At 56.6% G+C, this 10,866-nt stretch overlaps 4 protein-coding genes across 4 annotated transcripts; 2 read left to right on the top strand and 2 right to left on the bottom strand.

Moving 5' to 3' along the window:
• Nucleotides 1–551: 551 nt before the first annotated feature.
• MKK02DRAFT_43565 (uncharacterized protein) lies at nucleotides 552–2,575 on the top strand (the record flags this gene model as incomplete). Its single annotated transcript, XM_053092495.1, has 5 exons — nucleotides 552–684; nucleotides 745–1,030; nucleotides 1,101–1,539; nucleotides 1,592–1,702; nucleotides 1,751–2,575. 5 exons carry the CDS (start codon nucleotides 552–554, stop codon nucleotides 2,573–2,575), a joined length of 1,794 nt encoding a protein of 597 aa, XP_052947416.1.
• A 686-nt stretch (nucleotides 2,576–3,261) lies between these two features.
• MKK02DRAFT_43564 (uncharacterized protein) lies at nucleotides 3,262–4,486 on the top strand (the record flags this gene model as incomplete). Its single annotated transcript, XM_053092494.1, has 9 exons — nucleotides 3,262–3,325; nucleotides 3,575–3,585; nucleotides 3,650–3,664; nucleotides 3,728–3,776; nucleotides 3,825–3,934; nucleotides 4,005–4,062; nucleotides 4,114–4,247; nucleotides 4,300–4,401; nucleotides 4,457–4,486. The coding sequence occupies 9 exons, from the start codon at nucleotides 3,262–3,264 to the stop codon at nucleotides 4,484–4,486; spliced, it is 573 nt and encodes a 190-aa protein (XP_052947415.1).
• A 263-nt stretch (nucleotides 4,487–4,749) lies between these two features.
• Nucleotides 4,750–7,839, bottom strand: MKK02DRAFT_24313 (Six-hairpin glycosidase-like protein; the record flags this gene model as incomplete). Its single annotated transcript, XM_053086875.1, has 16 exons — nucleotides 4,750–4,985; nucleotides 5,052–5,133; nucleotides 5,182–5,317; nucleotides 5,371–5,596; nucleotides 5,652–5,682; nucleotides 5,739–5,939; nucleotides 5,988–6,170; nucleotides 6,220–6,459; nucleotides 6,508–6,621; nucleotides 6,669–6,737; nucleotides 6,797–6,868; nucleotides 6,921–7,119; nucleotides 7,172–7,308; nucleotides 7,361–7,519; nucleotides 7,566–7,609; nucleotides 7,668–7,839. 16 exons carry the CDS (start codon nucleotides 7,837–7,839, stop codon nucleotides 4,750–4,752), a joined length of 2,301 nt encoding a protein of 766 aa, XP_052947414.1.
• A 538-nt stretch (nucleotides 7,840–8,377) lies between these two features.
• On the bottom strand, nucleotides 8,378–10,440 carry MKK02DRAFT_32433 (Mis12-Mtw1 protein family-domain-containing protein; the record flags this gene model as incomplete). The annotated part of the gene is made up of 6 exons (XM_053088501.1): nucleotides 8,378–8,914; nucleotides 8,966–9,200; nucleotides 9,250–9,341; nucleotides 9,392–9,675; nucleotides 9,720–10,370; nucleotides 10,422–10,440. 6 exons carry the CDS (start codon nucleotides 10,438–10,440, stop codon nucleotides 8,378–8,380), a joined length of 1,818 nt encoding a protein of 605 aa, XP_052947413.1.
• Nucleotides 10,441–10,866: the final 426 nt, after the last annotated feature.

Below are 10,866 nucleotides of genomic sequence, written 5' to 3'. Positions count from 1 at the left end.
TGCTCCCCGTCAGTCAGCTGAGCCAGGTCCACCCCTCGGCCAGTCGCGAACCTTGTCTCCCGAGCTCCGACTTTATCCCTTTCGCCAGCGCTCGACCCCTCCACAGCACCTCCCGCCTCCGCCCATCAGGCAGGATGTCGAGCCTTGCGAACGGCAATGGCTCAGGCTTCGACCAATGGCGGTCCCCACCAGCTCAGAGCACACCTTTGATAGAGGTATGTCCGCTTCCAGCTGAATCAGCGAGCTCGGCCGAGGTGGCCGAGGGGGACTATGCGAAGAGCTACAAGCTGATCACATATCTTCTCTTCTACTCTCCCCCGACCCCACCTACTCTTCTCCACGCGACCCGCCGAAAAACACGTCTCATTGAAATTTCGGATATCCTGACTTGTCTCACTTCCCCTCCCCTCCTTCGCACCGACTTTTTTTCCGAATGTCTCTTTCACCACCCCTCCTTCTGACCTCCTTTGTACCCCCATTGCGGTCTATGCCGACTCTCGACGTTCGAAATTCTCCCTGAGCAGCCGTCGTCCCTTCCCCAGAGCTCGCCAATGCACCAACACGCCAATATTCACGCTGGTCAGGCTCCCCAGGCGGTCATTGGTGGGAAGAACGATCTGCTGCATCCGAGCTTTCTCGCGCCGTGCGAGCATAGTGGTGGTGATATGCACGCTCACGCTTTCGGTGAGTAGTCATTCGAAGCTCTGCTGTCACGCGAGGAGACGGAAGCTAACCCCTTCGTAGACCTCTTATCTTTCTCATCCGAGACAAAGCAAGCCGCCCAACGTCCCAATCTGCCCCATGCCCAGACATCCATGGCTGTACCCGCGTCAGTCCCGGCGCACCCTACGTCTTACCTCTCCGCGTCACGCCCGGTCGCTGCGCCAGCAATACCGAACGGCAATGGAGGAGGAAATGGCGTGTCGTCGGGGTCTGTGCCAAAGACGAGGAGAATGAGCAGCTCTACCACTGGTGCGTTGGGGAGAGGAAAGCTGGGAGCTACCGGAGAAGCGAGTACAGGAAAGGAGAGGTGAGTACTGTCGGACCTTGGGTGGTGCCCAAGCAGGAGACCGGGCAGGAACATACAGCTGACATATTAGCCGTCCCTCAATCCCCTCGCATCCTTCCTACAACGGCATCAACCCCATCCCCAACCGTCGTCCAACATTAGGCTCATCCCCCACTCCTCAGCTATTCGACTTTGCCAAGACCGACCGTCGACCCTCAGCTGCCCGCCCTACCACCCAGAACGGTCGCTCAGCATCCAGCTCCGTCGTGGTTCCAGGTTCACTTCCAAATCGAAGTATTCTGCATGGGCATGCCCGACCAGCACCTGCACCGCCAACAGCGGACGATATGGAGCTGGATATGGAGTTTGGGGATGACGAGGAGGAAGAAGGAGAGAGTGGGCGAAGCGGGTCAGCCGAGGTTGAAGATGGAGAAGAGGGGGATTGGAAGAAATTGGCACTTGGGAGTGGGTCAGGCGGAGTCAAGGGAAGGAGAAAGGGGATGGTTTTCAAGTGCGAGCATTGCTCCAAGGTCAGTTGTCCGAGTGGTGCGGATCGTTCCCTGTTCACAGCTGATGAATCAGGAATACCGGCATCCATCGTGCTTGGTCAAGCACCGCTGGGAGCATTCGCCGCATTGGAAAGAGCCTACTCAGCTCAGCATGAGCAAGCACCAGCAGGTGCAAATGCTCGAGGTAAGCTAGGTGACCTCTGAAGAAATCGAGGATGTCGCTGACTTCCAGGCTGCCGCAATCCTTGCTCATCTGCACCCCACCGGAGGAAAGGCCCTGCCGAGTGATAAGTCCCTCTGGCCAGCTATCCTGTCTCCAGGCGATCAGCCCGCTCCTATTCGCCGAGCCTCCCAATCGCACTCCACGCTTCGGTCACCCCCCTCATCTACCATCGCCCCTCTCACCCCTGGATCCTTGCGCGAACCCTCGTCCCTCGGCGGCGCCATGTCCGACCGTCCAGGCAAAGATCGCAAGTCCTCTCCCGGGAGCGACTCCACCACGTCATCCATGGGCGCCAGCGAGCCTGTCATTCCCCAAGCACCCATCTCCGCTGCTTCTCCTTCATCTTTCAACAAGCCGCTTGCTTCTGCCGGCCGGTCTGGATCATTCTCATCGTCCCTGCCCCGCCAACTCGCCGAGATGCGCTTCGGCTACGGTGCAGGTTCCAACGCCGGAGTTTTGGGGACACCAAATGGAGGCCACTCTTTCCTCTCGAACGGGACACCGCCGAAGGGCGGGTTCTCGCCTGACCCGCGTATGCCGCTCGGTGTACGTACTGGTATGATCGGTGGAGGGATGTTCGGCACGGGCTCGCTGCACACGGCTCGGCCGTCCAGCTCGATCCGGAGCGGGGTGGAAGATGTTCTGGAAGATGAGGATGAAGAGGAGGATATGACCTATGGGCGCAGAGTCAACGGACATGGTCATGGTCATTCGGCGGGCTATGGTCAGGCAAACGGGCATCAGGCGGGGAAGAACGGGAAGAGCTCAAGCGAAGAAGTGGAGGAACGGCGGAAAGATGAGGAATATGGGATGGCGATGGAGATGGAGCTGTAGGACGGCTAAGACAGAGCGAAAGTTTCTTGTACAGAGCTTGTCGGAGGCTTGCGGAGCGCGGACGATGCTTAGCATAGGAATAAGAAGAGCATATGCAGAGATACAAGGCTTGACTTGATCGATCTTCATCTGGCAGCCCATCACCGCAACCAGGAGTCTCCGCCGGAAGCATTTAAATTCCCGCACCTTGCTTGGCATTACGCGGGGGGAGGGGGGGCGTGTTGGCGAGCGAAGCTGTGACGACGACCAAGAAGAAGAGATAGGTGGCGAGCTGGTGTTATACATTGTTTCCGACCTACCAGATATCGTCTACACAGCAGATATAGGACTGCGACCCGGCATACAGCTGAGAGAAGTTCCCCAAAACGAATTAGAAGGACAGGGCGAAACCGGTACGTGAAGCCGACTTCAGCTCCACCAGTTCGGACCAGGACGCTGCGAGCGCTCGGAGGGATAGCGAGCTTTGCAAAGAGCTCCAATCAGACCTCTCGACTAGTGGGCTCCGTTGTGTGGGGACCCATCGGCAAGCTCCGCTTGTCCGCGTCCCGCCCCGTTCGATAAGGTGGCTGGTAGCTTGAACTATTAGCTGATCCTTTGTGCAGATACACCGCCTTTCATCCACCTTACGACATTCCGCCTATCACACGTGAACTACCTATCACCTCTACATCGCGTAGATCAACATAATGGGGAAGGCACAATCTAAGCTTTCGTCAGAGGAGCTGGCAGAACTGCAGAAGAACACATACTGTGAGTTCGTTGTTCCCCTGGTCCACGAGGCTGTATCGCAAAGCGAGTCGCTGGGTACTTCAGTGTCCACCAGCAGTCAGTTCAGCGAGGGGGTGTGAGTGGGAAGTAGAGGCGGACAGGCCCAAGTTGATCCAAGACGGAGGAGCAAAAGATAAGGGCAGTCCTTAGGGGTGCTGCCGATTCTGTCAGCTGATCTGGGTTGCGGGAGCTCTACCTTTGCCAGGAGAGAATGGTAGCTGATATTTGCAGTTGACAAGAAGGTCCGTCTCTCTTCAGGTGCATGAGGTTCGAGGGCATAGGAGCTAAGCTAACGCCGGGCTGTAGGAGTTGCAGCAATGGGTATGTCCGCTTCTTCTCGCCTAGCCTCCCACGCGAAGTAGCGAACGAAGCTGATCGACCCAGTACAAAGGCTTCCTCAAGGACTGCCCAGGCGGTCAATTGAACAAAGAGGGTCAGTCAACTTCTCGTCGTGGCTCGGATGAGTGCTGACTGTCCTCAGAGTTCAAGAAGATCTACCGCCAATTCTTCCCCTTCGGTGATCCGTCTCAATTCGCCGACTACGTGTTTAACGTGTTCGACGAGGACAAGTCGGGGACTATAGAGTTCAAGGTGAGCCGATGCTCCGACCGGCAGCTGTTACGTCTGGTGGCTTGTTTAACGGTCAGCTGATCGTTTGTAGGAATTCATTTGCGCCTTATCAGTGACCAGCCGAGGAAGACTCGACGAGAAGCTGAAGTGTGAGCTCTGCGGTTAGGCACTGTTAGTAGCCGGACGAGCTGACAGAACAGGGGCGTTCCAGCTGTACGACATCAACCAGGACGGTTTCATCACCTACGACGAAATGCTCGCGATCGTACGGAGTATCTACAAGATGACGGGTCAGATGGTACGGCTGCCAGAGGATGAGGATACGCCCGAGAAGGTCAGCTTCAGGCTCGACACCCGGATCAAAGAGCCGTAGCTGATATCCATAGCGCGTGGACAAGATCTTCCGCAACATGGACCTCAACAAGGACGCCAAGCTCACATTCGATGAGTTCAAGGAGGGGTCCAAGCTCGACCCGACTATCGTTCAGGTGAGCTGAGTCGTGCCTATGGGTCTTGGGAGCATGAAGAGCTAATATCGCATAGGCTCTGTCGCTCTATGACGGTCTCGTCTAGTCGTCTTGCGGGACCGGGCACGATTTGGAGATACCTAGATTTGATCTCATGGCGGACATACCCCGTGTTGGCAGCATTGAGGCGGCGAAAAATGTATCAATATCTCGCTGGTTGTGGTTTGCCTGGTCCGACGAAGTAGGAGAAGATCATTCTCGTCCTTCGCGATCGGACTGATCTGGAGGCGGAACTGATGTCATGCTACAGTACTATACTTGTTGTTTCTCACCCCCGATAATATACAGCGTGTCTCGAGAGTACCCCTCCTAATCCCTCGATACCCTCTGTCCCTCGTACATGACCCCCTCACCCGCCAACTCCGAAACGACCAGCATGCTCGTCGCGTTCGCTGGCCTCGAAGCGGCCGTACCGTTCATCGTGCTATTCCCGGTTGACGGGGAGGTCGAATTACTAGACGTGGTAGAGTTGGTAGTGGAGAGGACAACGAGTGGGCAGGATGGCTGAGGGAGGTATTGCCCAAAGTTCTCGGCTATCCAGAGTACTGACACGTCAGCTTTGTCTCCGCCGTTTTCTTCCTTGCAAGGAGGATCTAGAGAGGGTAACTGACCAACACCGTTTGTCCATCCGAATCCGACCTGGACGGTATACTCGCCTCCACCTCCAGCTGCGTCGATATCGGTCGCGTTGAACTGTTGCGTCAGCTCGAGCCCGCCAGGATGGGACGATCTCCAGCTTACCTTCTCGAACATCACGCCCGTACTGCCGTTCGAGTATGACCCGGTAGCGTTCAGCTGACTGAGCGGTAGCTGGGTGAGCAAGCCATTGATGCTTCCGCCGGTGCTGTACCAAGAGCAGAACGCGCCCTGCATGTATCTGCCGTCGTCAGCTGCGGCTCTTTGGTGCGTCTAGCCTAAGACTCGGCTCACCTGTTCGCATACTCAATCTCAAGCGCGAGCGGCCAACTGACATTCCTTGCGCTGGGAACAGTCAGATTGGCGCTACCCTGTAGCGAAGCATCCTGCGCTGGGAGCTGCGTCTCATTCAGCCCCAATTGACCAGAGACGACGTCTGAGAAGGGGATGGTGGCGTTGCTGACGATCGAGGCATTACCTACGACCCGGCCGAGCGTCTGGAAGGCCTTAATCGAGGTATCTACTGGGTCAGTCTGGAATCCGCATCGCGAGTGAATGAGCGGAAAGAAACTGACATGTGTGGGGAGGCCAACTGTTCGGGAAGTCCTGATTCATTTAGCTCATTGTTCCGCTCAGCCGTCGACAGAAGACCTGTAGCTCACCCAGTTCAGTCCGGTATAGAGCAAAGAGCTAATCCCTTGAATGCCGCCATACCGCCCCAGGAGGTACCTAGCACCACTAGCGATCCGCAGTGCGGCGGTATTGTTGCCCTCCAAGCCGGTTGGGGTGATATTCTGCCACAGCGGGAACGTCCCGGCAGGGGTGTAGAGCGAGTCTCGGGCGTTAGAGGAGAGGTTGAAGTCCTGCTACTCAGCTCACCGTCCTGATGACCAGCCGCAAGTAGGACTTACATAGAACCAAGCTTTGACGGGATCCCAGTGGAGGTCGAGCACGGCGTCCGAGTAGTCCTTGGCGAGCGATTGATGTAGCGCGATCTCGGCGGTAGCGTTTGTCCGGAACTGCGAGGCGGTGCTGTTGCTGCTCGAGTTGGTGGTGGCTGTGGTGTTGAGGTACAGCTGGTATAGTCTGGCGAGCTGCACATCAGCACTAATCCGAGCTTACCGGAGCCATTATTAAACTCACCAAAGCATGGTTACCAGCCTGCAGCGAATTGAGATCAACAGGGATGATACCCCGCACATTCAACGTCCTCAGCGCGGGCGCATTATCAGTCACATTGATGACCGGGACGCGACACCATCGGCCCGCATAATCGTATCCGCTCTCCGCACCACTCGCGAGCTCGGCGTAGAGATCACCGCGTTGCGCTTCGTTCAGAGCGGGTTGGGCGCCGAAGGCTGTCTCATAGTCCTCGACGTAGCCCTATGATATAAGCTTCATCGAGTATTAGAGAGACGGGTGGAAGCTTACCTCGGGCCGAGGAGCCGAGTTGGTGACGTTGTAGAGGTAGACACGGCGGGTGATGCCTGTGTATGGGGAGGTGATTTGGGTGGTCCGGTTGGCGATCCACCATCGCATCTCTTCCTGATGATCGTCAGCGGGAGTTCTTTGGAGAAGGAATGTGAACTGACTGAGGCCAGAGGCAAGGCCCGCTCGAGGATGGTCGTGTTCCCCGTTGACTTGACATACGCATCGAGCATCTACCTGTTTCAGCTCATGCAAGTAGACGAAGTCACCGACAAAGCATATTCTAGCTCACCTGGATAAAGACAGGCGGCTGGGACCGGTTGAGGTAGTACTTGCGCCCACCATTCGGGATGAAGCCGTACGTCTGGAAGATCAGCCATGATCCGCATATCTGTAGCAATCATAGCAAGACTCACGTCGATAAAGTCCATAAAGTTTAGGATCACGTCCGTAGCATAAGTGTACAGCTCAGACTTGAGCAAACCCTCCAGGATCCAGAATGTATCCCAGTAGTAGATCTCCCTGTATCGACCACCGGGGACGACAATGGTGTGGTTCAGCGGGATGAGGGAGGACTCGCACTGTGTCGTACAGACCGCAGACTGGTTGGTCTCACTGCCTCGTTAGCTTTCCTCAAGGACCCCAAAGGGCAGAGAATGGGACCCACCGGATGAGGAGCGACCAGTAGGAGTTGACGATGCTGACCCATCCCTTGTAGAGCGGGTTGGAGACTTTCTGTACTGCCCGAGGAGAAGCGACGAACCCGTTGATGGGGACCTGGTTGAGCTCCAGACCTTCTCCTTTCTGGAATAATCAGCCAGAGAGACACCCCTTGGACTGAACGAGCGATACGTACGAAGCTGCTCTTAACAAATTGAGCGAGCTGTCCAAGAGTGATATTGTTCCCGAGCTGCGAGAATGCCTGGAGGGTGGCATTGAGCGTCCCGTTTGTCGGCTTGTCCACGAAGGTTTTAGAGTCCGGGAAGAGTCCCGAGAGCTGTACATCTTGCAGGATCTGCAGGGTCAGAAACTCCCAAGCTGTCTGAGAGATGGCCACGTACTACTCCTGGGCAGAAAGTATCGTTCCCACCAGCGTTGCACCAAGCTGCGTCTTGTCAACCAGGGCCATACGATCATCGAGCAGATCATTTTGGAGGGCTTACGCTGCAGCGGAGGATACACCCCTTGACCAGGTACAGTCTGGTTCAACGAGGCAGTAGCCGAGGGGACAGCGGTAGTGACGGGTGTAGGCGAGAATGACGCTGAAGACGCCTGGGTGTTGTTCTGTCCGAGGACGAGAGGGAGGAGGACGAGCAGGCCGGCGGTGAACCTCATCTTGCGCTGAAAGTCAGGTTGTTGTCAGTGCTGCAAGGGGGGAGTCTCGATAGAAGATGGAAGTACAATGCCAAGAGCTTAGCTAGTAGTGTAACTTAGCCTGCTGATCTCCACAGTAGAAGCGAAGCCCCCCTCAAATGTCTGAGTTGGACAGCTGCATGAGGAAATCCGGCTCTAGACTTTCCGGCGGGACCGGTGCCTGTTGGGCCTCGGGATGACGTCATGTGGTCTTTCGGAGGCTTAATGGAGTTCGAACTTCGGTCGTTGCCTGTCGTTGCTCTGACCAGTCCTCACCGAGAGGTCCGACAGGGGGAGGCATAGCTGCGGCTGAATGCCACAGCGGTGCCAAACGTCCGAAGTTGAGAAATTCATTATTGATAAAGGGGGAAAACAGAGCGTCTAACAGCCCTTCAAAACAAAATGCGACCCTAAAAGAACCAAGATCCACCACCCTACTCCCATACCTCGCCCTTCTCCGCCCCACTTGTACAACCCCTGCTCCTCTCAGATCATACACCCAGACATCCCGCGCGTCCCTCTACTCCGCTGCCGTGTGTGCTCCTTTCCCGTAGATCCTCCCCCTTCCCCCTCCCGTGCCTGGCGGACCAGGGTTGGCTGTACTCCCCCCCATTGCCCCTGCTCGCCTCGGGGTCGGAGCGGCCCTTCTTGGCGTCTGCGCAGAGGGCATCCCCGAAGAAGGCGGCGCAGTCGAGGTAGACATCCCCAATCCGAGCGACGCAGCAGAGACAGGCTGGACTCGCTTGGCAGCTGCCAGACCCTCCCCGTCTTGCTGTTTCTGCTCGGCGGCAGCGAGGGCGCGAAGCATATTGATAGGGTCCGCGCGGGGTCGTGGGGCGAATGAGGAGGACGCAGAAGCGGAAGCGAGGGTGGAGGTAGTGGCGGCGGCGAGGAGGGAGGCTGTATCTGGTCCGTCTGCCTCGGAGGATCGGCCGGGCCGCGCGGGATCTCGAGTACGGAGGTCCGAAGCGAGGGTGGAAAAAATGCCGTCGAGGAAGCGTGTGGCTTGGAGGGAGTATTGCAGGGCGCTATGAGTGGACTGATGCAGCATGTCGACCTGAGTGTCAGCTCTTGCTCTGCACCGACGGGTTCATGGCTCTAAGCTCACCTTGAACTCGACGTCCGCAAAGTCACCCCTCCCTTCCAATGCCCCTTCGCCCTCCGCTAAGATCCCATCTGCCAACTCCAGCGCCCCCGTCATCCAATCCTCCATCCCGCTCAGATCTGGCCTGTCGTCTGCTTGTATCTGTGCCGACTTGGCTCTCAGCGAAGCAACCACATCTTCCTGCCGTTTCCTCGCTTGAGCTTTGATAGCTTTCCAGTTCGCTTTTTCAGCCTGACACCTAAGTCTGTCAGCTTTGGAAAGAGCACCGATCGATGGGTATGACATACCGTTTGATCGTGAATTCTGCCTTGGCTTGTTCTTCCCGATTAATGACATTTTGCGGATGTGGTCTGAGCGATAGACCAGATACAGTGGCACCCTGGTACTGTCAGCTTTTGGTGACCAGGCTATATCAGCAGAATAGCTCACTCCTGTCCCAAATACGTTGGTCTCTACGTCCCCCTTCCCCAACCCCGACAGGAAGGTATCCATGATCTCCTTGACCAGCTTATCCCCCTCTTCTGTTCTTTCCCCCTGATACCGGCTCTTCCCCTTATCCCTGCTTTTGCCTTTCGACTTGGCTTCCACCAGATGCTCGTCCGCTGCGCGTTTAGCACAAAAGACGAGGAGGTGTCGACACCGGATAGGTTCGGGCAGCACGGGCGAGATGTGTTTGTGGAAATGGGATGAGTCGACGGTAGGATGTGGTATGCCTGACCATTAGCTCCGAGCCAGCCAGGGTGAGCAAAAAACTCACTGATTTCTCCTCTTCCTAAACTGCTACTCGCTCTTTGTCCCCTCATCCCCAGGCTACTCCGCCTTGACTGATCATCCCTCAACTGCCTATTCTTCCGTATCATCGGCGTCTCGCTCTCCGGTAATGGCACCTCGGTATCCCCACCCAGATCCGCCGGTATCAATCCCAGTCTCGACATGCTCTTCCGCGTTTTGCGCACAAAAGGCTCAGAGGGAGGGCCCATACTCGACTTTCGCCGTGACGTCGAGGCGCCTAATGCGGTTGGGGGTGATAGTGGACGGGGTATATCGACGCGAGTCGATAGAGATGTCGAAGCGCCGAGATACTCTGGACGCCGCGATGAGCTCGATGAAGATGACGCAGCGGGATAGGAGGATGGTGCGACAGGTCGGTCGTCCGAAGGATGCCGTGAGGATGAGGGATCAGCGGCTGGACCGCCCGGACCGAGTTTCCGCCGCTTGACAGTCGACGGAGATTCCGCATCTGGCGTAAAAGCGCGAGCGGCTGCTCGTACAGATGGTCTTCGACGTGCAATCTTCCGCTCCGAGGGGGGAGGGGGAGGAATGTCGAGCGATTCAGATGGGTACGGATCATCGTCTGGCGGTGTATCTGAGGAATTTGGTTGAGGTATTGGTATTGCTTTACTCGAAGCTGTGGTGTCAGCTTCTGAGAGACTGTTCCAACGGCGAAGGGGCGGCCTACGTTGCTTCTTCACCTGCATGGTCAGCTTATGCAACCCAAAGGCACCTGGAATCCGCGAAGAGATGACTCACTGATCTCCTGCGCTTTCCTTCGCCGCCCAATCTATCTTCTCCTGGTCGCTTAAGCACCTGGGCATCCATCCTATTCCCCTCTCTTTATAGTCTAGGCCCTCTGCGGGCGGTAGATATGGTCCGCCTGAGTTCGATGAAAAGCACGACACGGTCAGATCCGGCATGGACCGTTTGGTAGACCGTTCCTTGCGAGCCCTTCGCACCACCAAGCTGCGTCTGTCGGGTTGTTCCTGTTGTGTGCTCTAGGCAGCGTCTTGTGACGCGCAAGACTTCGCCTTGTAGTGTATGAGATGAGAGAAGTTGTAAAGGCGAGTGAGGCGACCAAGACGCGCACGGGAGGCTTGTTTACTCTACAACCACCACCCAAATTTGAT

The sequence above is a fragment of the Dioszegia hungarica genome (assembly GCF_025882075.1).
Source record: "Dioszegia hungarica strain PDD-24b-2 chromosome Unknown MKK02contig_7, whole genome shotgun sequence".
NCBI classification, from domain to species: domain Eukaryota; kingdom Fungi; phylum Basidiomycota; class Tremellomycetes; order Tremellales; family Bulleribasidiaceae; genus Dioszegia; species Dioszegia hungarica.
This window is presented reverse-complemented; position numbering and strand designations above follow the sequence as displayed.